This window comes from Paralichthys olivaceus, chromosome 19 (assembly GCF_024713975.1).
Source record: "Paralichthys olivaceus isolate ysfri-2021 chromosome 19, ASM2471397v2, whole genome shotgun sequence".
NCBI classification, from domain to species: domain Eukaryota; kingdom Metazoa; phylum Chordata; class Actinopteri; order Pleuronectiformes; family Paralichthyidae; genus Paralichthys; species Paralichthys olivaceus.
This window is the reverse complement of record NC_091111.1, coordinates 19,592,296-19,618,249: the sequence shown is the minus strand read 5'-3', so window position 1 is coordinate 19,618,249 and position 25,954 is coordinate 19,592,296. Positions and strand designations below refer to the sequence as shown.

Sequence of the window (25,954 nt, the reverse complement as noted above, 5' to 3'; positions counted from 1 at the left end):
GCTCCTGCTGCATTCGGCAGAAAACCTGCTTCAGTGTGCAGATTTACGAGCGGCCTTCATGTGCCGCTCGTGCTTCGACTCGTGTTTGGACGCTTGTCTCGTCACGGTCACAGTCTGATTAACGAGGCTCTGCCAACCAGGTTAACGTCCACAGAGTAAATATTTCAAGTTGATTGTTCGGTGCTGATTTATCTTCCGTCATGAGATGAGCGAAGGAAAAGCTGTGAGGTTGATTCCGGCACAGCTGGTTCTCCACCCGGGGGCCAGGACCCTCCAGGGGAATGACTTCAACAGGTTCTGCTACAGTCACTTTCAGGCTCCGTTCAGATCCTGAACAGATTTGAGCGAAGGTGGCAGCAGCAGATAAATACGATGAACTGAGCTGCACTCAGGCTCCCCCTACAGGTGGGACGCCTGAGTCACCGACGTAAGGCACACAGCGGAACACTTCAACCAAAGAATGGAACTCAACAGTTTAGGATTCCACAACGACAGAAAGAGGAAACACTGCTGGTCGAGTGTCTTAAAGGAAACGAGACAGATTAAGATATTTAAAAATTACTATATTTGAATCGACAAATATTTAGCAATTAAAAGATACATGAGGACACATGATTAAAGCTGGAGACGTTTTCATTTCATGAGATATTTCCCCCAGATGTAAAACCTACTTCTAACATAATATTTAAACATTTCTCACTCGCGAGAAGTTTTACTTCACACTTCAACTGCACATGAATATATAAACAGACTACACACATTTGAGTAAAGGGAGAATTCAATTATCAGTCATGTCCCATTTTCCAGCCACTTCATCACTACACAATGTTTTTCCACACAAAGCTGAGCCCGACACATTTTCACATCTGACCCTGAACTTGTTTGACTATTTACAGGCTGAAGACGATGGTGAAGAGCAGAGCAGCAGGAAGAGCGAGCAGAAGGAAGCTGTTGTTGCTGCTGCGAGACGCAGAACTGTGTTCGTAATAATCCTCCACTCTGCACTCGCTGCAGTCGTGGCCACAGAAGGAGCAGGTGGACATGGTGTTCCTCTTCTCAGACATATACGTCCTCACCGTCCTCCGTCCTGGAAGAGAGTGAAGATTAAACGTACAGGTGAAGTCTGTTCAGTATTCAGTCTGCAGGTCTTCATGTACATTCACCAGCCTCCGCTCCTCAGTGCGTCTATGAACAAACTAACGGGACAGAGCACGGACGGATTCTCTCCAAACTTAGAGAGAACGTTAGTCGGGAGTTTAACTCCAAATGATCAACAACACGGTCTGAAACACATTTTCTAAGATGTCAAGAGACACCGTCAACTTTATATTGATCAGAAATTGTTCCCATCAAACGACATCAGCTTCTGGATTACATAGAAAAACAGTCTGTGATGAAACTATTACGTAATATAAAACTTTATCGTGAGCTGTCTGAGGCTCCAGCTCGTTTCTTCACGTGTTCGACAGATGAAAACTTCTGCGTTCTTACTTGGTTCATAATAATCGTAGATGGAAACAGTCGCCTCCTGCACTTTGGCGACTTTATATTCCGCGTGCATCAGAATCTGCAGACACATCTCGTCCGTCGTCACCTGGAAACACGTTTACATTTTAACTCTAGTGAGAAACTTCAGGAATAGTGAGTCTGTGGTAGAGTGTGTTGACACGTACAGAGTCCAGGTACACAACGACTTTCCCAGGATGCATCTCCACCGCCTTTATGACCTCGTCAGTCTGGATGGCGTCCGGCGCCACACTGAAGCCGCTCAGCAGACCCACCTCCAGGATGGCCATGCCCGTCGCACTCAGACCCACATGCTCCGACAGGCTGCAGAGGGCGGAGCAACAAACATTCAAGATTTGTTTCAATCCATAAATTAACAACAGATTTAAATTAATTAACATCTGAATATATAAAACATGTGACACCAACAAGATAGGAGTGTTAACTTCATTCAAACAGACACTGTTTATACCCACTTCTTGATTTGAGTTATATATTGAATTATATTTATTATTTAAAGTTGTATTTAATTGAATTACATTATAAATAAACAATTTTTTCTTCCTTTAAATAGATTCTTGGTATTTAATTATCTCAGAGTTTCATTTTTATTTACGTTTTGTTTGTTTTGTGAAAGTTCAGCAGATTTACAGGTAAATTGTTCGACCGTCTATTCAATAAAACTTTACCTCTATAGCAACAAATCAAACAAACATTATCTCACATATTAAAGTGGAGACCAGACACAGAGAAAACACGAGGAGACAGTGGAGAGGAAAAAAACTTTAATTGAGAAGAAATCCAGATGGAGGACGAGGTGGGGGGTGGGGGGGGTGTCAGAGCCGAGCCGCTCACCTGGTGCAGACGTCCAGATATGATGACGTCATGTCAACGTCCCGCAGCTCCGTGTGCAGATAAAAGGCCTCGTGCACGTCGACCTCTCGTCTGCGCCTCATCAGCTTCTCGTTCCTGACGTTGTAAAACACGGTGAGCTGCGGGGACGAGACAGGAAGTCACACTGAGACAGTTCAACGATTATAACCACCAGAGGTTTGGAACCGCGCTACACATTCTGCAGTGATAAGATGTTTATTCTGTTCTTCAGTCCAACACGTTTCCAGACTCGTTAATAATGTTTGTGTTTGCACCTGAAACAGAGCGAGTCCACGACCCTCGGCCGTCACGTGCAGGAGCAGCTCCTCCGGTGGCTGCAGCTGGAATCACAGGGAACAAGTTTCTGATAAATAGTTTGCAGCAGGTGATAAAGACGACGTCGGTCCGTCCATGTGTCAGTTTTGCTTCAGGACCATAAATGTTCTATTAAACTATTCAAAGTCCTGATTCATGATAATGAGCTTTAACTAATTATTTCCTGTTGAAAGTCTCGATGACATCGACAGTTCACGATCGTGTGAAAAGTGAAACATCAGAAGTTTATTTTTTATTAGTTGAACGTTTTGTTTTCACAAGGATGAAAAACCCATGAGCTTCTGTCTGGCGCCACCTGGTGGACACAAGTATTCTGAGCAAGGCCAGATCTGGCTCTAGTTGTCCACTAAGCGAAAGGTTGGTGGTTCGAACCCCGGCTCCTCTTGTGTCCAGTGTTTAACCGGCTCAGTGAGACTGGATTCGACCTTGCGTACCTGCTGACTCTGCAGCAGCATGTAGTTGCTCTGGTGGATGTTGAACGAGGCGACGGTGGACGACTCCATGGTCACTCGGACGGCGAGGTCGAAGTGGTGGGAGTTGCCGAACACTGCGAGCGTGGACAAGGCCTGCAGGGCGACGATTGTGTCCTGAGAGACGGGAAGAAGATTCATTAGACGTCAGCTCTGTGTCGACTCAACATCACAGCTCGGGATGTTCAATGATTTCTTGTTTCCAGCCGTGTTCGTTTAGATTCCATGTTTCCTTCTGTCGTGTTCTCAGGACGTGTTTTAGTTCATGTGCAGACGACCACACTGAGTTTTCTCAAGATTTGAAAACAGGTTTTTTAAAAAGGTAATGAAAGTTTGTATGCGACAGAACAACGATGCACTTTCTGACAGAGAGAAAACAGAGAAACACGATCTGCCTCTCAGCCCGAAGACGATTGGATCACGGTGAAGACGAACATTTTCAAAAACTATAAAAACTCACTGAGGTTTTTTAATTCATGTACACAAACATTTGTCAGGGACTATTTTCAGCATATGGAGCAGCAGTTTTTCAGACCTGAGTGCTTCCGAATCCTCCGCGGTGGCTCCGCTGCCGACTGAGCCACTTGAGGAGGCCGACGCCCTCCGCGGTGCGACCCAGCTTATGCAGAGTCAGCAGCAGGTAGGCCACCATCTCTATGTCTGCAGAGCGAGGCTGCCACGACGACGACAGGCCGACGTCCGGGGAGGACCACGTCGGGACGCCGTCTAACCGCAGAGACACAAGACGTCACATTCTGAGCTAAAGCTCCGTCATTAAAACTTTCACACAGACACAAAGCATGTTTGCTAAGCTAATTGCATCCTGGCTGCAGCTGCACGTTTAAAGGGTCAGTGTGTAGAATATAGTGACCTCTAGTGGTGAGAAGGCATGTAGCAGCTGAATACCCCCCCCCCTCTCCAAACATGACAGAGAACCTACAATAGCTTCAGTTTACATAAATAAGGTTTAGTTTGTCCAGTCTGAGCTACTGCAAAGTATTTGAATATAAAGTATTTAAATATAAAGTATTTAAATATAAACGGCTCATTCTAGAGTCAAGAAAACACCAATTGTATTATTTTATATTCAGTTTCCAACAACACCTGAATCTTACGCACTGAACCTTTAATGCAGACGTGACTGACTCATTTTAAGTTTCACGCTCGTACCGATCGTCTCGGCTCGTTCCATCAGCTGACTGACCGCCGTGGCGGCGCTGGAGCTGCCGGACAGAGCCAGAGCGTAGCCGAGCAGACTGAGGCTGTAGTTACTGACGACTCCCAGAGACAGACGAGTCTCCAGGTACATCAACGCTGAAGACACCTGACTCCCATACTGAGCCTGACAGACAGAGAGCAGGGACACAGTTAACTTCAGAGACGAGACAAGAGACATTTTAATTTTTATTCTGCTTCCTTCAGCTTTTCTCTACTTTTCAAAATATCAATGCAACGTTGTGAAAAAGCCTCAAACTTCAAATCTTTACACATTTTAAATTCTCATCAAGCAGCTGATCAAGTTATTTCAGTTTGTAAATTAGTTCATTAAAAAATGACTCAATAAGTTTAAATAAGATGAAAACTAAGACGGTGATTCAAGTATAAAACGGAATAAATGAATTAAGCACAGAAATAAAACCAAAACTTTAAAAAACAGATAATGTTTCATGTCCATTAGACGATATCGTGAACAGTGACGGACTCTGACCTTGACGCTGTCGTCCTCCAGCAGAGCGATGAGGACGTAGGCTGTGAGGGAGACGACACTGGCCTGGCCTCCCTTCAGCTCTGTGTGGATGACCCGGCCGTGCTCCTCGAAGCTCCCGTCGGCCCCCTGCTGGGATCCCAACCAGGCCGCCGTTCCCTGCAGCACGTGCTCGTCGATGGCGATGAACGACCGCGCCTGCAGGAAACACCTCAGCACCATAGCGCTCAGCCTGCGGAAGAAAAGATGTTTGATTGGTCACAGACGTTTCTTCCTGTTCACATCTTTAAATTAAACACGTTAAATTTCTCTGTAAACGCACCAGGTGCTTCCAGATGAGTCCCGGTCTCCAAACGCACTGAAGGAGTCGTCCTTCCTCTGAAAGGTCAACTCCCGCTCGTAACCTGAGGGAAGCAGCAGCGATTAGACGCAGATCTTTGTGTGAAAGATTTTTCTGACTTGTGAGCGTGTCCGTGCTCTACCTGTCAGCATGTAGCGCGTGGCTCGGTCCGTGGTGTCCTGGTCGGCCTGTCCCGTGGCGCTCAGGTACTGCAGGACGTAGACGTTGGGAGCAAAGTTGATCATGTTCTGTTCGCCGCAGCCGTACGGCATCTGGATCAGAGAGTCCAGGCCGCTGATGGAGGGGCCGAGGATGTCGCCTGCATCGCCACGGAAACGGGAAGAAATCAGACATGATCGAACGACGATCACAGAAAGTAAACGGTCACATCATCAGTGCGGGTGAAGGAGATCAGTGATAAATATTTAGGAAGGATCTCGTTGTATTTAAACGTTCATGAGTCACAGCAGAAGATGAATCATGAGACGGTCGAGTTCGTGTCTCGGATTCAAACTCGTGTTTTTACTCTGTTTGAGACGATTTCTGTTCCACGTGAGTCATTTCACTTTCAGAAATGATGCATGAAACATTTTCTGGGAAACTATAAATACTCTGCAGCTTGTAGAAATTCATCACATGTACTTTTTTTTTAAACACGCGTGTCTGTGTTTTGAAATACGCTGGAGTCGCTACGTGTGATGGACTGTATGTTTGTGTGTCTACGTATTGAGTCATTATCAGATTCTTTAACAGGAAAATAAGTTTTAGAAACTCGCGTATACGTGTTTGAATTAATGTTTCATTCAGAATAATGTGAATATTCTGATTATTGTGTCCATGTCACTATAGTGGAGGTGTTAACAGAATACAGTCATTTTACAGTGTTGTTATTTTAGATGTTCTTTATTTTATCTTTAGTCTTATTATTCAACTCACATTTAATAATTAATGAAATGACAAATCTACAAGTGGGAAATTAAATTAGTTATCGTCTTTCCTGGTTTTCACTGATGTATTTTGTATTAAATAAGACTTATTTAATATTAAAGTTTGACATTTAGCTTTTTAAACTGTGACTCAAATCTTCCAGAAGAATGTGACTGTAGGAATTTTGTCTTGATTCATTTTCCTTGGACACTTTTATTCCAGACAAAACTGTCAAATTAAATCATGTGAACACATTTGGTATTAAAACATATTTAATCAAATGGAAGTTTTAACGATCAGAGTCTACGTACCGACCACCGTCACCACAGCTCTCTCGCTGCCCTGCACCAGATCTGCTGGTAAGGTGAAGGACACGTGCGTGGAGACGCTCGACTGTGACGGAGACACCTCCAACAGCAGCGAGGCCGAGAACGTCTGCTCGATTCCCTCGGCCTGAAACAACACAAACTGGCGGTGAGTAAGATTTCTGGGAAACATCAGGACAACCTCAGATTAGTGCAACAGCTGTTTGACAAACGCTCTGATAAACACGAGGAAGGTTCAATTCCCACGGGTGATGTTTTGTTGAGCAAGACGCTGAAACCCTGAGTGATGGAAACAGCTTCTGCTCATAAGAGAAACACTGATTCACTCTGGACCAGAAACAATCTGAGGGTCACAAGTTTAACGAGCAGGGACTAAAGATAAAAAACAAACAGGACATTCGTCTTGATAAAGAAACTGTCCAGTTATCAAAAGACAGAACATTTAGAAAGTCATGTTTCTGTGACGTGTTATAACTTTAAACCTCCAGTTTCTCACGCACCTTGACGAGCAACATCCTGCGCACAAAGTCGGACGCCGCGTACGACTTGGCTTTCACAGAGATGGGGATCTCTCCGAGGACCAGCGGCCTGATGGGAACGAGGACGGCCGTCCCGCTCTGGCTCCCCATGGACAGCCGCCGGACGCCTGGCACGGAGAGCGCATCATTGTCCGGGAAGACGAACTCAAAGGTGTCGCTCTGCGCCACAGTCACCATGACCTGCCAACAAAGACACGAGGAGCATCCGCCCAGATCACGTTACACAGAACAGAGCGTGGGAGGAAACAAAGGAGCGTGTTGTCGAAACCAAATATCAAACTGAACACGACTGTGTCACGTGGTCTTTTATGAAGGATTTAGTTTGGATCGTCTCCTCAGAGGAAACAGAGGACGGAGATAAAGCCACTGATGCTGTGATGAGATTACTGGAACCTGACGATCCCGTGAACTACAGAGAATTCACAGCTGCAACCAGACTCCTGCTGTCCGAACACGTTGACGCTGGTAGAATCAGACACGTCCTGTTTGTCTGAACCAGCATCAGTGTTCCGAGACCTTCGTTCATGAACTTGAGATCTGACACAGCTCAACTGTTTGAACTTTAGAGTCGGACTGAAGAGTGACCGGTCGAGTTTCGGATAAAAAGAGAACAAAGAGTTTAAAGTAGAGAATTAAATCAAACGTTTCAGTATCTCAAGTGATCGGCGGAGTGGGCGGGGCAGCACTGACCTCCAGGTCGTGCAGGAGGTAGTTGAACAGGACGATCTCCAGCAGCAGCTCCTCTCCCCGGATGATGAACGCCGGCAGATTCAAGGACAGGAAAAAGTCCTGGAACACCGTGAGCTGAAGAACGCAACATGGAGACGGTCTCAGAGGAAAACACCACAACACACAGATATTCATAACGTAAACAAGTACTTACACAAGACTCCCCGTACATAATACAACAGAACTCAAACGCTTTCACTAAAAAGTACAAATCGAATTAAGAAAATTATAATTTCATTGCAACGAATGAGAAACAGCTGTACAACGTCACTTTGGCCACAATTTTGCAGTTCAGTGTTTTACAGAGCGTCTGAAGGATCTGACCTCTGCCGGCTCTTCCACGACGCCCAGTCCCAAGTTCTCAGACATGACGAAGGCGGTGGCGACCCAGGCTGTGATGCTGTCTGGTGCAGTGACACGTAACTCTTTAGTGTCTGAGTCACTGTCCAAAGAAAAAGACGTCCGTTCAGTTTGTAATGTTTATATAAAGGCTCCACATCTTTTAAATCTCCAAACTTTCAGTAAAGATTTTTACAACTTAAGTTTAGTTCTTTGCATTTTGACCCACCTCACGTTGGTGTCCAGCCACATCCAGGTCTCTGGAAAGTTCTGGCGCTCTCGAGCATCCTGCTGTTGCTGCGTCGGTTGATCGTCCGCGTGGGTGAGGTGATACATTCCCTCCCCTGCTGTTGAGAAGATGAGCACTTGTTAGATTAGCTTCACAAAGTCGCCACAGTCGTGATGTTTAAGTGAGAAAACATTTTTAAAACTTACGTAATGTAGGCCTCATTGGATTTTTCATCTCGTGTAAAGTGGCATCGGTCAGAGCCACGAAATCACAAATCTGAGCAGAGACGAGAAACATTTCACTACAGACACGTCCGGTTCGTCCACGGGGACATTTACATGAGGACGATTATTCAGTCAAATCTTTGTGTGCAGTTGAATTCTCAGAACTTTTGCTATATAACTAGTTGATGATCTGGACTTTGTGAATCAATACGTATTTTCAGGGAGGTGAAATTGACCAAATATTCCTTTTAACTGGAGAGAATTAATATTTAAAGTTTAATCTGCAGCAGTTTGTTTACATATATGTCTCTGATGCAATGTGGAGAGAGCTCAGTGTCATCTAGGTTCATTATTTTGTGATATTAGATTTAATACCACATTGTTAGGAACCCTTGCAGATATAACAAAACAAACTATAGATGAAACTTTAAAACCAAGAAAACCTACTTATTGTAAATACTCATGTTATTCCTGGAAACAGAAATATGAATTCAACTCACTTCACACTGTTATAAAACTTATTTTCAGCAGAGAGACTGAACTTCAGTCAACAGAGCAGCTCATCCCAAACATCAGGACCAACCTTGAAGACGGAGTGCGGATCTCCCATTGTCAACATGTCGGAGAAGGCGTCAGCCGCGGAGACGCTGTACTGCTTAATCTCCTCCATCACCTGTGAGAGCAACAACATCCTCAGAGCCGCCATTGTTCCAGCAGACAAACCCAGACAACAGTAATCCAGACACAAAGAGGGCCGGCATTGTGAGGGACCAGTCTGACCGGTGCTCTGGGTCACACTGAACCGATACTGGGGCGGTGGATTGGGTTTCAGACGAGAAATATGGGTGTGAGGGTAATGCACCCGGAAACTGTTTGAAAACAGTAAACTGAGGGAACCTGAGGAGACAAAGGCTTCGCTCCTCAGGGTTCACACAGCGTTATGTAAGATGGTGATCCTGTTTTCACACCAACGTCCACCACAACATTCAATATATAGGAAATATAACATATCGTACAGTTCTACAACAAACTGTTATCGTGAGCAGAGCTTCTGACAAACAGTCTGAGGTGCAGAGTCAAGTCTGTTCATCCCACCTGGTTTATCTGCACTGAAGGTTTTACATTCAATAGATTTTATGATAACATCCGTCAGCAGCGGATCTTGGTGGATCTCACCCTCATCTTGGTGATGTCGTTGTTTGATCCCCTCCCCCGCGTCGCCTTGTCGACCACCAGGATCCCGACCAGAGAGCCCGGCTCCGCCACCTTGACCCTGAGAGTGACGTCATCGCCCGGCTGCGTCACAGTGTCGCTCCAGCTCAGAGAAACCTGAAATATAGTTCAAACAAATAGTCACCGTACAACCACCTTAAAACAAACCTTCCTGTTATTAGCTGAGCTGTCGCTGCTTCGAGTCTTTTGTTACTAGTTGACAATCGTATCATTAGAATCAGTTTCTCTCTGAAGGTCTGGAATTAGTTGAGTCAGCAACGTGCTGAGATTCACTCTGAAATAAAACAACTTTTATTGGCGTAAAACTGTCACCTGGTTGTGTAGCGCTGGTTTGATTGGCAGCTGCAGGACATCATTGACGATCTCTCCGTCAGGACGGACACAGAAGACGATGACACAGGCCAGAGGAGCCCAGGAGACCTCAGGGAACAGCGTCAGGTCCCCGGAGCTATTTCCTGCAGAGACAACTCGACCTCTGGACTTCACCTCCACAGGAAACAGGTTTAAAGAATCATTGTTGTGGTTCGATGTAGATCACATCCTTTCTCTTTCAACTGTTTTCTACACTTTGTTCTAGAAATACATTTCACTCATTAAGCTGCATCCAGTGATTTGGCCACGAGGAAGCAGAAGTTTATTCATATTGGGACTTTTGCCAGATGAATGATAAACTCAACTGTCTCTTTTATTTGGAAATCACTTTGCGTAAAAAACATAGTGGAACCAACCTGAATAAATTAAGCTTATGAAAATATAAAAATAGTGACAGAATCATTAAAATACTAAAATGTTCATTTTTTAGTTGCACTTAATGAAACGTTTCTTACGATGTAGTGAATCTCTGTCACTGGAAAATTCTTCTGGATGTGCAGCAGGACGGGAGAATCAACCTGACGGAAGAGAAAGCATTGATTCTTCACTTCTTCCAAACGAGAGAGAACTTGTTAAAGACTCGAGCGTTTACCTCAGCAGGTGTGGAGGGTTTCTGAATCTGCAGATACGTGTGACTGGGTGACGTGTAGCTCCTGTAGAGCTGAAGAGTGCTGTGGCTGTCTCCAAACGACGCCTGAAAACAAACTCAATTACTAATGAGAAACATTTGAAATGATTCCATCAATCCTGCGTCTCTGTAGCGGACTTCAAAATCCTCATGTGAGATGTTTGAAGCTTGACATAAATACTTTGATCACTGAGGGAAACGTTCACGCTCCATGTGAACTTATCAAAAAATAATATTCCAATAAAGTTTGCATGTTGTGTAATTTGTCCAAATTCTGGTAATAAACAATAAGCAGCAGTTATTCTTGAACTGGAGTTTAGTGTTTGACTGCTGGAACACGAAGGAGCCACCGGACACTTTCAGGAACGTGGCTGAACGAGTCACTTATTTACATTTGTAGAAAGTAAGAAATTAAAAAGTCCAGTCCTTTAGATCATTTAAGAAGAAGACAGGAGGTTGTGTTTGTCCCTGGCTGCTGGTATTTTAAGGAACTTTAATCATCAGTGTGTGTTCAGAGTTCACTCACATCAATAGTGAGCGTTTCAGTTTCATTCATGACCAGGACGTGGAGCGGTACGACTCCATCTGCAGGAACCGGGAACTCCATTTGTTTAAGGGGCATCTGCTCCGGATGTTGAGGACCCGACACGTTCGATGATCGAGGCCTCATTTCTAACACTTGATCCATTTTCCAGTTCCACGGACTTTCCTTCCTCTGCATCACCGACACTTGGACCGTGTTTCTCTGATCCTCCAGGGACAGAGGCTGATTGTTGTATGTCGATATTTTCAGCTACAACACGAAGAAATCGTCAGCTACTGGGAAAATACTTAGAATTTAAGGTTCTAGAACAGTTTGTAAAATGTATTTCATGGGTCGTACAAAGTTCAAAATGAATCTTCCTCATGATCTCAGACATAATGTTGATATATTAAATGTTTTGCTTTTCTTACCGTGGCAACAAACTTTAATGAGGGCCTCAACATTTTGGAATAGCCGTGGAAGGAGAGTTTATATTTGTATTGTTCCAGAGAAACCACGGCCGAGCTGCTGTAGGTGAGACCTGAGAGACAGGAACACAAACCAGAGTCAATAAAACACCGGCCACATCGGACGACCCTTTCTGTTTATTTTGGAATCTTTTCCTTGAGAATAATTCTTAAGTGAATGAGTGTGTGAAGCTTTTTGTGCCGTTCTAGTTTATCTTAGAATTTACCAGCAAACAATTAGTCAAATTTAAATATATACAGAACTCAACAGTATATTTTTTATAATTGAAACAAACTGAGAACATGAGTTCATGGTCTTGAATGGAAGCACAGCCCTGACAAACTCATTTCTGTTTTTAAATCAAACGTAGTGAAGTGAAAGATGTACCTGTGAGATGTTCTGTCACATTAACCACGACCGTGAGATGCTGCTCCTCCATGTATCCCTCGTAATAATCAAAGTCCACAGCTCTTCTGTTCATTGAGTGGAAGTCAGGAAGAGAGAAGCTGAAGTCTTCAGTGCCGTCGATCTAAATCAAAGTGATTTAACCCGGAAGATTTTTATTATTACATCTGTTCTTTAATCAAGAAAACATTGAAATATCTACTCACTATCTTTAAAAAATCTAATATTATTTATTCATACATCACATTCAATCCTCCAGCAGCAGCAATGATTAGTACTTTAACTTTATACAATTACTGAATACAGTACAAATTTTAACATGTAAGGAAAAATGAGTTTTAAAGAAAATGCTGTATGTTGGGTTTATTCTGTATTGTGTCAGATAAATACATGAGAATTTAATCTACATGTGATATAAATAACATACCTCTCTATCTTCCTCGTACACGTCTACGATACCATGAAAATGGTGGAGGAACGTTAGAAACATGTGTCCTTGGACAGGTTTCCCGTACATGTACCTGAGGACACAGCGTTACAATCAGATCATGAGAACACAAACGTGTCAACGAAGGAATCGAACGTCCCTGAATGAAACTACATCCTCACTTGGCAGTGACGGAGCCCCACAGAGTGTCTTCATGGAAAATGACCTCGGGGACGTCGATCATCACCTCAAAGTTTGGCAGCACTGCAAACAGACACGGACGTCAGACGAGCGAGATTCAAGTTCGGCTTTAATAGAACGAAGACGTCTGAAAGTGTACGAACCGTAATGAGCCACGTTGATTTGCTTCTTGCTTGAGACTCCCTGTGAAACAGAATTCAACACTTTAGATTTAACTTCATGACTCTGACTCCATCGTCCTCAGGAAAAAGCTTCTCACACTTTAAAGGCTCCAAAGTTTTCCCACGCTGAAGAACCACAGACCCCACTTTGATTTCATGGGATTAAAACTACATGTCTACCTCTGACTTCAGGTTCTCACACTCTCTGACCTCCGGGTTGTAACATCTGAAGTCTCGACTCGAGGAGACCAGGTTTATGACGGTAAATCAAAAGGAGCAGAAACTTTTGGTTCTGGGGTCGTAATCCTCAGGCTTGAGAACAAAAAGGGTTCAAGTCATTTTGAGAGAAGACAAATGTCTGATCTAAAGTAAATCCAGACTAGAGCTGCAAATCATGAATTCCTTTCTGACTGGACTTTAAGTTTCAAATCACCAAGACGATAAATCAGTTTTATTCGAAAACAAATTAAACTAAAACTTCTTCATATCATTGAATTTAAAAACTGAAGTTAAAGAACGTGGTGACAAGAGAAGGACATTTATATTCTGCACGTCTGTCTCCTGGTGAGAGCTGATGTCTCGTCTCATAAAGTCCCGGTGAGGTTCATCCAACACACTCATGATGTCTCAGACTCACATCGACTGTAGCGACGATGGTCCACTCTCCCAGAGGAGGGTTCTCTGACAGCTGAAACTCTCGGGACACGACGCCGAGGACGCCGTCCACAGACAACCACTGTCTGAGCAGGTTTCCCCTCGGATCCTGGACCAGAGGACAGAGAATTAAATATATGGAAGAATTTTGGATTCTGCACCATCGATGGGAGAACTCAAACCTAATGTGGACTTTGATTTGTTGGAAACACTGAAGACGGACTCACCGCGATGGTGACGTCCACTGGGCTGACGTAGGGTTTCCCATCAGGATGAATGGACACCGCTCGGATCTTCACCACCTGCCCGGGCAGGTAGTTCCGTTTGTCCGTCTGAATGAAGGTGGAGACGTCTTTGGGGTCAAAGCGTAGTTCTGTTGAGTTGAAGAAGAGTTGGTGGCTCCCCTCGTGACCTTTGACCTCCAGGGTGTAAGGGTGCACGTAGCTGGAGTTGCTCTTGACGATCTGCAGGGACGTGACAGAGATTGACGAGGGATTTAATCAGTGAAATGAACTTTCATGGCAGTGAAGAAATGCTAGAGGAGAGAATATGATTTATAAATTATAAGATTCATGCAGAAGATTAGAAACATCGAAAATTAAAAACAAAGCAGCTCAAACTATAAAAGTTAATAAGTGATGTGACTCACTGGAGGCATCGTCAGCTGCTGAGTTGAACCTTTCAAAAGAAATAGACGTTAAATCGTTTTAATTTTTTTAAATCAGCGAGATGCTTCAACAGGAAGAAACCAAACACGTCTCACAGTAAAGTACAGATCAACATATTCATAACCACCATCATCATCATCATCTGCTGAGTCACTTACCTCCTCCCACTGTGGCAGATGCTGAGGACACCGTCTGGTTGCCATGGACGATGTGAGCAGAGACGACGACCTCGGAGTCGGTGAGGATGGAGACGGTGAGTGACGGTGGGACTCCAGAGCGAAGGATTCTGGGAGCCAGCAGCAGGTAGACGGGGTGAGAGCTGAGGAGACAAAGTCATAGTCCAGATAAATATATAAACACTCATCACGACTTTAAAAAATACATTTGTAGATTCAAACTGTCAAAGTCACAAACATTTCAATTCACCAAGTCAACAACATTAGAACAGAAACTCAAACTCACAATCAGAAAACAAACGATTCAACATTTTTAATTCCAGTGACAGAGGCGGAGTGATGAGACTCGGACACAAAGAAAACTCAGGAGACAAGTTTGTTCAAAATGATCTTTACTCCACGAGAAACAAGCAAAGATTCAAACGTGAGAAGATTCAAACGTGAGAAGATTCAAACATGTGAGAAGATTCAAACATGAGGAGACAAACATGGCGGCAACACCAGACCGAGCACCTGTGTACAGGGTCTACTGGAGGGACACTCATGGACAGGAAGTCAGGTCAAAGGTGAGGGGTCACGTGAGCCTGAACCAGGAACTTCAACAGGAAGTGACGTCAAAATGAAAAAACTTTATGTGAAGCCAAAGTTTAACATTTTCAGTTTTATTAGTTGACTTTAAATATAAATATAATAATTTCCTGTTTGATCCAGATGTAAACACACGAACAGAGCAACGGTTAATGTTTTTGAACTCTTGTTTTTGTCAATGACTCCCCGGGACAAACAAATGTAATCGAGGCTTTGTAATTAAAAAATATTTAGATTAAAAAAACAACTCACAAATATACTGAAGTTGCAAATAAGGAAATAAACATTCTTACGTGTTGTATGTAAAAAATAAACACACATGTCTGCGTCATGTCTTCTGTTGATTCCGTTCTCAACAAACACACGTGTGTGAGATGCTAAAATCATCCTGAAGAGATGACACGTGAGGTCAGAGGTCGAGCGGAAGCTTAAAAACAATCTTACAGTTGGTTTCACGGTTTCCAGCAGCGAAGAGAATCTGGATCCAGAAGAAGAAGCTGAAGAAGTGAAGCTGAAGCGGAAACACGGCGACACACAGGAGAGGGGGCGGGGCTACCTGAGCACAGGTGAAACCAATTAGGGCGGGGCTAACAATCACGAGCGCGGGAAACAAGACGAAGACCGGAAGTAAAGTGCGGAAGAGACAAACAAGGTAAAAGGACGTCAAAGTAAAACAGGAAGTAACTGGAAAGGAAGTCATTTTTCAAAATAAAAATAAAAACTATATGAGTCCAACGGTTCCAATTAAACTGTATTTTTTCGTCAGGGGGAGATTCTCTGATGTCTCTGCTGATCTCAAATAGAACATTTTTATATTAATTATTGTTGTTATTTATATTATTATCATTATTTGTAAAAACTATTATCTCATATTTCATAAAATATTGGTTGATGTATTTCTACTTTGATTTCCTAATGATGTTTGTATTTCTTGAGTACAGAACATTTTAGGATTTCGTGTTTCTATGGAAACTATTTTTTCGAACATTATCTGTTTTCATTACAAATTACAAATTCTTTGACCTCATTGTTTTCATGTGGAGAAAGATATTTCAAAGTAAAAGACAAACTAGATTCCACTGAAGATTTTTGGAAGCAACATTTGGATTAAAATAAAATCATCAAGAAATCATCAGCTCGAAAAAAGATCAGGCAAAAAGAAATATGGCACAAAAATGGTTTGAATATAAACATCAAACATAAGTGAAATGTATTTATTGACACACAAGCACCAACTGTGATTAATACGCTGCTGAGAATAGTCCCCAACAAACACTGTTTCCTCATAATTAAGCAACATTTAACAAAAATCACAGTGAGCAGCTGTTTCTAGAAATTGCTGAGACTTTTTTAATGTTTAAACTAGATAATTGAGAGCTGTTTATCATATATGTATAATGTATATAAAGTGTTTTATTTTACTAATTGGTGCATAAACACTGAATGTGAATTTTAAGGATTGAAGTGGGTGAAAAAAGTGTAACTTTGTGAAAGTTCTTTTTTTAATTTTGATCATGTGATATTGAATTTGAAAAAATGTGAACATTGAACCTTTAACATATTGAACACCACCAACCATTTTGTCAATATTAAGTTTGTTGTGTGATCATTTGTTTGAATTCAACAACTCGTTGGTGAAATCTGTGTTTACCTGTGTGAGGTGCTCTGGGCGGCGTGGAGGATGAAGAGGCTGAAGAATCCCAACACCTGGAGACGCTCCATTTGCATGGACGAACCTGGACTTGCTCAACGAAGTCTGAAGACTGGAAGTGGGTGAAGTCAGCGACACCCTTCATACCTGCAGACAGCAACCACACCTCCTCACCTGAGTCACTGAGCCAGGGTCAGTTTACTTGGATTCCCCGGGGGACACTTTGTTCTGGAGCTGAGGTGTTTCTGCACCGAAGATTTGTTTACACTGAGGAAAATGTCCCTGAGATTTTATTTGTGATGAGTGAGAATAAAGATTATAAATAAAGTTTGTATCTCCAGCAGACATCGCTTCGGCCTCGCTGCTGCTGAGTCCAACGGCCACAGGGACATTTCACCTCCGACATGCAGCTGGAACAAAATGAGAACATGAAAAGTACACGACCTCCCAGGGGGCCCCGACACCTAAGGGCCAAAGTGTCCCAGGTCATTGAGTTTCAGTGAAGCTGAGTTTTCATTGGAACATAGGAGACCTGATGAAAACTATTCACGGCAGCAGCGAGGCGACACTTGAAAGATGAGTTCCTGTTCATTATGAAGTATGAAATTCAGTTCAGGTGCACTGACTCGAGGCGCAGGCCGAAATCCCAGAGAACTAATATCTTGTCCAGAAACCGATGAGAGAAAGATGAAAAGTCAATTCATCCTGAAGGAGGTCATGACTGTGGTCATGTTATTCTGATTGACTTTAATATTTCATTCCTTTGCTTTGTGAATGTCATCACATCCTCAAAAACCTTCAAAATAAAATCTTAAAAAGATAAAAACACAAGAGACACTTTGTGAGTGGAGCTCCAGTGACACCAGAGTGTGGTGGTGCCTCCAGTCCAGCAGGGGCGCTGCTCTGTTTCTTTACACCCTGTTACAGATCTCTTTACTTGTTTTTGAGGTCAGAGGTCAAACAGCCGCAGACATGACAACGTTACGACCCTTCACCTGCGACGATCTGTTCAAATTCAACAACATGTGAGTGAACTCTCGGTTTTTATCGTTGAACCTTATCACCGGATGTTTGTGCGGCTCAGAGACTGCGGGATCCCTGGCTCTTCTGCTGATGGACAGAACCTCCGTATAAAAACACGTCATTTAGAGATGCTGCTGATATTTAACTAAAATAAGCGCAATGTAGCGAAATATTTTCAAACTCTGTGAATCTTTACACCGTTTGTAAAAGATCGGCATTTTTTACAATCAATCAAAAACACGTTGTTTACGGTAAAAGTTTGAAAATAGCCCCGTTAGCTGGCTAGCTGTAACAAGCTAACACCGGGCTACAGGACATGTGAAAATGAATTTTCTAACAATAATCACACAGAGATTATTAACGAATGTAAACAGTGTTTTTTAGATTCATAGTCATGAGGACTAGAAACGTTTGAGCAACAAAACCACAAAGATGAGAAAATTCTCTGTTAATCCACATTCAGGTTATTACAGCAGCTCAAGTGAAGAAGTAAAATAAAATACAACTAAAAACACACAAGGATCCGGAAATATACTGCAATGCAAAGATTTATACTATATATTACTAATGCATCATGTAAACAGTGAAGAGGTTTGACTCATAATTCATCAGATTTGTAAAATGTTGAATCTCTGATAAAGTTCAAACCTTCTATCGGATTAAAGGGTTTCGCTCGTGTGGTTCATGTTTAACCATCAGAGTTGTGTTTGTCTCCTCCCTCACTTCCACCACATTGTTGCACTGAAACTAACTCGATGTCTGTCTCTGTGTTCCACAGAAACCTGGATCCTCTGACAGAAACCGTATCCTTCATGATCTCCTTTGGTTCACAGGAGCGTTGGTTGTTTTAATGCTGTGAATGAAAGTGACAGATTTTCACATGGCTGGTGTTTATTCCAGCTGATGACATCATCCTGTCAGGTGTCAGTAGAGTTCACCTCTGTTGCCTCCACACGTGAGGGAATCTGACGTTTGTTTCCTGAACCTCTCCCGATCAGTATGGGATTCCGTTTTACCTGCAGTACCTCGCTCACTGGCCGGAGTACTTCATCGTCGCTGAGGCTCCTGGTGGTGAACTGATGGGCTACAGTAAGTTCCTCTGGTCACTCCGATGCTTTACATGTTCGTATTTTTTTAACCATCAAATAAAATCACTGAGCACCTTATTGTGAAAAAATCCTCTGGAGCTTTGACACCGAGCTCACAGCAAATTCAGTCATGCCTTTGTTTCTCCTTCAGTCATGGGGAAGGCGGAGGGATCTGTGGCTCGTGAGGAGTGGCACGGTCACGTCACCGCCCTGTCTGTCGCTCCAGAGTTCAGACGACTCGGCCTCGCAGCCAAACTGATGGAGATGCTGGAGGAGATCTCCGAGAGGTTGGTATCATCCTCACGACAACGTCATGTTAGTGACTGTGACCGAGCGTCAATAACAAGAACTAACTACCAAACAACATCGTCAAGTGATTTCTGAGGAAGTCATGTCAAAATGTTTTTCAGGATCTTTTTGTATTTGATTTCTGTCTCTGCTGTGTGAATGTTTCCATGACCTGTCACACAACAAATATCAGATACACTTGTCCTTCAGCTGCTCGTTCCAAAACACATGTTGGACTTTGAAAGATTTTTGAGGCTTGAAATTCAACAAACACGTTTGTTCCCTTTGTTTTGACTTTTGGTTTACGTGCTCTTGTCTCGTAGGAAAGGAGGATTCTTTGTTGATCTCTTCGTGCGAGTCTCCAACCAAGTGGCTGTGAACATGTACAAACGTCTGGGCTACAGCGTCTATAGGACGGTGATAGAATATTACTCTGCAAGCAATGGAGAGCCTGACGAAGACGCTTATGGTGAGTTTAAAAAAAAACAGCTTCTAGATTCAGACATGAATCCACAAATACCTGGTGTTACCACCTCTGACAACGTTCAAGAAAGTTTTGACAAATTCCTGCATCAGCCCCGAGCTTTGACGTAATCCTGCCGATCCAACAGGTTGAATTTGTATTCAAATCTGCTGTTTGGCTTTATGACAAACAACCTGAAGAGGGCGCTGTGCACAGTGATTTGAAAACGTTTGCTGTTGTTTCTTGGTGCAGATATGAGGAAAGCTCTGTCCAGAGACACGGAGAAGAAGTCGATCATCCCGCTGCCACATCCCGTCAGACCAGAAGACATCGAATAACAGCCGAGTGGCTCTCTGACGCTCGGCTCCGCTCATCCTCGTGTGAAATGTGTCGTCACCACAGGACCTGCTCAGTTACACTGTACATAGTTCAGATGCTGTTAATCAGTCAGAGAGCCACAGTTTGTACCATATTTCATTTTCTAAATTCTTGTATATTCAAAAAAAAAACAAGAAGCCAGTTTGAATCGATGACGTGTTTAATGACTCGAAAACATGGAAATAATGAAAATACAATAAAGACTGAAAAAATAACAGTAGAAAAATGAATCCAGGTCGTCCCTGTGTGGAGAATCTAATCTTTATCTTCTTCACTGCTCTTGCTCTCTTTTTCCTCCTTCTTCTTCTTCTCTCCATCACCCTCCTCCTTCTTCTTCGTCTTCTCTCCATCACCCTCCTCCTCTTCACTGTCACTCTCGCTGCTGCTGCTGCCACTACTACTACTGCTGCTGCTGCTGCTGCTGCTGCCGTCTTCGTCTCGGTCGTCATTCTTGTTCTCCTGCTCGTCTTCAGTCACAGTGTTTTTGTCAGAGCCGTTCTCTGGCTGGTTCTCAGGTGCAGCTGCAGGCTCCTGAGAGGACGTCGCTGGTGATGAAGGCAGCTCGACTGGGTCTTCACCTGCGTCGGGTCGTAACGGCGGCGACGTTTTCTCCTCAGCCATCGGCTCTTCAGCCAGTGGATCTTTTTCTGGAACATTCTCCCCCTCGATGTCCACCTGCTGCCTCTTCCACATCTTGGCCATGGCGAGCAGCTTGAGGTTGGGTTGGTTGGCGGCGTCCTCTGGGAAGATGTAGTCGTAGTACTCCTCCCAACCTGCATCCGACTGGTGGGAAATCAGGGAGAGATAATGATCAAACCTGCGACTGGCTGCAAGTCATCGTTATTTTTCATCTGTGGCTTGTTAAACTAATATTTGAATTTATGTGTAAAATGTAAAAAAAATGAAATTTATAGTATTTAGTTTAAAATAATATAGAACAAAGAAAATATCCACGTGAGAAGCTGAGGACTAAAACATTTTTGATTGTTTGGAGTAAAATCGTCCTCAAAGCCAAAAGTACAGAACAATCAACAGCGCTGCATTCAATCTGACATCCTGTTCTTACCCCGTCCTCGGCCGTCAGCTTCCTCCTCTTCTTCACCTTCTCTGGCAGCAGCTTTCTGACTCTCTCCATGGTGCCTTCGGAGCCAAACTCCTTCTCGAAGTCCTTCCAGGACTCGAGCAGCATCAGCCGCTCCTCCTTTTCCTCACAGCTCCTCATGCCCTTGTTGGCCTCCTCGAAGATCTGCCGGCACTTCTGCAGCCGGTCGGCGTCATCGATCGACAGCTCGAACTTGGCGTAGCTGATCCAAACCTGAGCGAGGAAAAGACAAGGAGGCCGATGACAGACAATCACACAGCGAAATGAAAACTGATTTTTACAACCCTGAGTATTTTTGGATGAAAAGCTGGAGTGTAGTTCTCACCTTGACATGCTGGGTGCGCTGCAGCAGCCGTTTATAAAGGTTTCTGGTGTTTCCAAACTCCTCCTGCTCGATCTCAAAGTCGATGTAAGACTTCCACAGAACCTAAGAACGATAACAGGGACATAAAATCAAACCAAGATGTGTTCTTGAATATTTGAAATGTGTACTTGTATGTGCAGGATAAAACAAAAACTATTAAAAACTATAAACGATACCTCTGGCATATCGAGTCTCGGTTGTCCGATGGCGAGCTCGAAGATGGCGCGGGCTCTGCCGGTGTCTCCCAGGATGGTCTCCAGCTCAGCAAACTTGATCCAGGTGGTGCAGTTCTCTGGGCTGAACTCCAGATATTTCTCGTACAGTTTCCTACAGCGGTCGAACTCACGCAGCTGCAGCTCCAGCTCGATGTAGCCCTTCAGCAGCTTGTTCTTCGGACATTTACCGATCGCTGAGCCCTGAGCCGAGAGAAACAGGAGTGAGTGGAAAGCACGGCTAAATATAAGTGTTCTAACTTTACCGGCTTCACTTTATTTCATGTCATGATTCTTAACTGGACATTGTTTCCAATCCTTGATTCTGTAAAGGTATTTTCATGCTGCGCTCTTCACCTCTTAGTCTGTTTAATCCTCATGAATCAGTTTGTGGAAAGTGAAAAAGAGTCGATATGAGAATGTGTCAGGACTCGTCTGTGTTGTGGAATCTCACCATGGCTTTTCTGGCTCCCTGCAGGTTCTTCTGCCGGATCTCAAACTGACCGTAAAGCAGCCAAATCTTAGCGAATGTGAACTGAAACAAAAACACGATACAAGATTACAACAGTTTGATAAGAGCACCAACTTGAAAAATTATGTTCTACTATTTTACCTCATTATTATTGATATGATATTAACAGAGGGTCTGGACTGTAAGATCACAGTGGTCATAAGAAATCTGTATTACCTTTTTATGTGGGATGAGATCCAGACAGGCCTGATACACCTGCCTCGTTCTCTCTGGATCCTGACAAAGAAACAATCAAATATAATTCGAATTGATTGATATTATACAATTACATAGAATCTCAAGACGCATGATCACGTTATCTAAACCGCTCTCTTCTGAGACTGTGACGTGATCAATCTAATTGCGTTCTGTGACGGACATGTTGGGAAGTAAAACAGATCATCTTCTCATTCCCAGATGGTTTTTTTAACAAGTTCACGACATAGAACTAGAAAAAGATGTGAACGATAGTCAACTCCCATTTTCTTTGTATTCATACGACTCAAATTAAACTGCGTCTTCTTTTCACCCACCTTGACCTCCAGCTCTTCGTACAGGGCGTAATTGATCCACAGGTAAATGTATCGCCTCCAGTGTCTCTTCTCCTGGATGGGCGGGATGTTGGCAATGGCTCGCTCATAAACCTCCCTCACCGTGTCAGGGTCAGCGTCGCTCTCCACCAGGCGCAGGTAGTCAAACCACGCGTCGTAGTTATGTGGATTTGCCTGAAAACAAAAATGATGACTTCACTTACAAAACAAGAAAACAAGGCTTATGAATCAAAGATATTTAGGCGTTTATGGGACAGTTTAAGATTTTTTTAAATAAATAAAAACCAGTGTGGCCATATTTTCTCAAACCAATATAAACCCAAATCCTTCCGACTACTGAATGTGTGTCAGGCTCTCGTAATCCTGGTTAATACCTTGACTTCCTCCTCGTACTGGAATCTTCGTTTGCTGACAATGACGTCCTCGATCCCCCTGCGGTCTCCAAACTTCTTCTCGAACATCGTGTAGTTCTTGAAGAGCTGCTGCGCCTGGTGTTTGGGGATTCTGTCCAAGGCATATTTATAAATCACCCGAACTCGTTCAAACTGTGAGGGAGGGGACAGTCCGTTAACAAGTGTGTTTTAATAAAGACGTGGTCTGCATGTTTTCTCTACGCTGTGTTACACAAACCTCTTTCTGTGTCTCCTCAAATCTGGCAAAGGCCACAAAGAGATTTTCATCCAAGTATTCCTCTCCAAAGAACGCCATCGATCTCTCGTACACCTTCCTGCTGTGAGTGATGTAGCCGTGCTTTTCTTCAAAGCGAGCATACTTGATCCAGTTCTTTACTTCGGGGTGAACCATGACAAGTGCAACAGCGTTAAGCAAAACAATGTGACACGTGAAACTCACAGGACTTTAGAATACACCAACTAGGTGGACATTATGACAGATTCCTGTATTTTAAGGTTTTTTGACATTGTAAATGTATTTTCTTGAAAGTTGGTGGTGTATTTGAATTTCATATTTTTTGGATTCTACAAACACAGCAGATCCAAACTTTTACTTTATATTCCTATCTTGGGTTTAGTTGGTTTAGTTTGTGCAGTGACTGAACTTTCCACATTCTTCAGTCTGGTTCTTGTGCTTGACCCTGAATGGCTCATGTCTTCTGTCTGTAAATGGCCACATGTATACAGACAGCTTTATCTATTTACCTCACGATCCTGTAGAAACAGGAATAAATATGAATCCAAAACTAAACCTCCCTCAGATCCTTTGAGTTGGTTAATTTGACTCTTTTCTGTAGATGAACTCAGAAAACCCCAACAAAAGGATATATCGCTCATAAATGGTGCGAGCGTTGTCCACCTCCTTGTAGCGCAGCTCAAAATTGATGTAGGAGTGCCAGGCCTGTTCATCAGGCTCCCACTCCATCCACCGCTCAAACACCTGCCTGCAGCCCGCAACGTTCCCCAGCATCTCCTCCATGTACGTGTACTTGTACCTGTAGGACAGACAAACAGAAAAGGCAAAACTGTCATCGCCTGCAGAAATCATGGTCAGTCAGCGGGTTATTAAATATAATTCATACCAGAACTGGTTGACGCGGGGCAGGATGGTGATTGCTCTGTCCCAGATGTTGCGGGAGTGGTTCACCTGTCGACTCTTCATCTCCATCTCGGCGTACTTCAGCCACAGAGTGATGTTGCGGTGGTCGACGTCCAGCGCTCGCTCGTAAATGGAACGAGCCCTGAAACCAGAGGAACCAGTGATGAGGGGAAATTGTACAGCAGCGACACAGAGCGAGAGTTCCAAAAAAGAATAATACAAACAAACTTGTCACTCGACTAAAACTGAAAAAGAAAATAATTCTGATTTCCAGATGATTTCATGATTATATGAAAATACCCTGATATTATATAAGACAGTAAATAACTTACCTCTGGATCTCCTTCAGGCTTTCCTCCCATTGTGCGTATTTTATCCAGTTACTGATAACAGTGCGGTTCTTCCTGATGTTGTCCTCAAAGCCCTGACAGAAGAGACATGCACAGGTTTCAACGTCTTTTCTAACGAATTTGTTGATCATTTATTATTGGACACGAGCCTTTCGGTAAAACAACCAGACCTTTCTCACTGGTTGTGAGCACTCACCTTCCTCTTCCTCAGCTTGTAATCATTCAGCTCCTCCTCATCGGTGATCTTCTGTTTTGGTGGCGGCGGCAGAAGTTCAAGCTCCCTCTCTTTCGCTTCTCTCAGCAGCTGCTCCGCTGTGATCTGAACCTCTGCAGGAGCTTTGTTCTTCACCTGAAACACACGAGATCACAGTCTGCTGTGAGCACAACGTCCCAACACCGAAAAACATTGTTTCTTGACTGTTTAAGTCAAGATTTGATTTCCAAGGACAGCACCCACCCCCAACACAGCCTATTCACACTCCTGCCTTCAGGAGTGTGAAGGAAGGACAAGCAAGGCGAACAGCTTCTTCCCACAGGCCATCAGAATATTAAATACAACTTTGAACTCTGCCCCCCCCCCACACTCCACTGACACAACTTGACTGATGTGCAATAACCATCACAGTAATCTGTTCACTCTGCACTTTAAACAACACATATCTACCTCTACTCTACACCTTTGTACATTTTTATTACATTTTCTATTTCTCTATATTTCTTCTAATACTATTTCATTGTATAATATTTTTATGCCGAGAGATTGAAAAACTAAGTAAGAATTTCACGACATGCTGTAAAGTGTGTTCATCTGCTGTGAACATGACAATAAACTGAATCTGAGAACACACACACACACACACACACACACACACACACACACACACACAGTTAGCTTCTCTGCATGTACAGTGTGTGTGTTAGCTTCCACAGGGAGCAGGAACTGTTATTGCGGCTGATGACATTTCTGTCGGGCTCACACGATCCTTTGTATATTAATGCTTTAATCAACGATCTTATGCAAATGTTCAGGTGAATAAAATCTGAATCCCGAAAGCAAACGTGAGCTCGATCCGTCAAAGTTCGTCCGTCAAACTTTACCGCTGCCCGTTAGCATTAGCTTAGCAGAAGTCAGCTCACGGCCCTGGTCTCGTGTTTCGGTTTCCCTCGTATTTACCTTCGCCACCTTCGGGATCCGCTGCTTCCCCGCCGCGGTGGACGCCATGGTGCCGACGGCTTCAACGGAGCGCGGAGGAAAGTTTCCAACGAGCCGGTTTAAAGCGTTTCCACGACGTGTCTGCGTCCGCCAGCGAGCGCCGCCATTAAAGTTCCCAGGGGGCCTTGCGAGTTACCCATGAGCCCTTGCTGCAGCGTTCTG

At 43.6% G+C, this 25,954-nt stretch overlaps 3 protein-coding genes across 7 annotated transcripts; 1 reads left to right on the top strand and 2 right to left on the bottom strand.

Moving 5' to 3' along the window:
• Positions 1-542: 542 nt before the first annotated feature.
• Positions 543-16,867, bottom strand: cd109 (CD109 molecule). 5 transcript variants are annotated; one of them, XM_069515272.1, is made up of 33 exons: positions 16,699-16,867; positions 14,442-14,602; positions 14,265-14,293; positions 13,843-14,079; positions 13,599-13,724; positions 12,944-12,983; positions 12,782-12,863; positions 12,600-12,693; positions 12,155-12,296; positions 11,731-11,840; positions 11,303-11,569; positions 10,741-10,842; positions 10,604-10,666; positions 10,089-10,262; positions 9,720-9,872; positions 9,127-9,216; positions 8,526-8,595; positions 8,320-8,434; positions 8,076-8,193; positions 7,713-7,826; positions 6,984-7,202; positions 6,469-6,610; positions 5,373-5,549; positions 5,213-5,294; positions 4,894-5,122; positions 4,356-4,527; positions 3,721-3,911; positions 3,150-3,302; positions 2,655-2,720; positions 2,362-2,498; positions 1,674-1,830; positions 1,492-1,594; positions 543-1,087 (listed from the first exon to the last, which is right to left on the bottom strand). In XM_069515272.1, the coding sequence occupies exons 1-33, from the start codon at positions 16,773-16,775 to the stop codon at positions 891-893; spliced, it is 4,389 nt and encodes a 1,462-aa protein (XP_069371373.1). In that variant the 5' UTR covers positions 16,776-16,867; the 3' UTR covers positions 543-890. The 5 variants fall into 5 exon arrangements, with proteins under 5 accessions (XP_069371373.1, XP_069371372.1, XP_069371376.1 ...); XM_069515271.1 differs by having other exon boundaries at positions 8,320-8,437; positions 16,699-16,865; XM_069515275.1 differs by lacking the exon at positions 16,699-16,867 and adding an exon at positions 15,492-15,629 and having other exon boundaries at positions 8,320-8,437.
• Positions 16,868-17,588: 721 nt separating this feature from the next.
• naa20 (N-alpha-acetyltransferase 20, NatB catalytic subunit) lies at positions 17,589-20,164 on the top strand. Its single transcript, XM_020108577.2, has 6 exons — positions 17,589-17,723; positions 18,500-18,524; positions 18,720-18,810; positions 18,961-19,096; positions 19,421-19,566; positions 19,813-20,164. Exons 1-6 carry the CDS (start codon positions 17,671-17,673, stop codon positions 19,896-19,898), a joined length of 537 nt encoding a protein of 178 aa, XP_019964136.1. The 5' UTR covers positions 17,589-17,670; the 3' UTR covers positions 19,899-20,164.
• Positions 20,081-25,932, bottom strand: crnkl1 (crooked neck pre-mRNA splicing factor 1). The gene is made up of 14 exons (XM_020108575.2): positions 25,754-25,932; positions 24,776-24,928; positions 24,562-24,653; positions 24,213-24,371; positions 23,959-24,125; positions 23,309-23,487; positions 23,053-23,223; positions 22,661-22,852; positions 22,305-22,364; positions 22,071-22,151; positions 21,581-21,820; positions 21,366-21,467; positions 21,005-21,253; positions 20,081-20,721 (listed from the first exon to the last, which is right to left on the bottom strand). The coding sequence occupies exons 1-14, from the start codon at positions 25,799-25,801 to the stop codon at positions 20,194-20,196; spliced, it is 2,421 nt and encodes an 806-aa protein (XP_019964134.2). The 5' UTR covers positions 25,802-25,932; the 3' UTR covers positions 20,081-20,193.
• Positions 25,933-25,954: the final 22 nt, after the last annotated feature.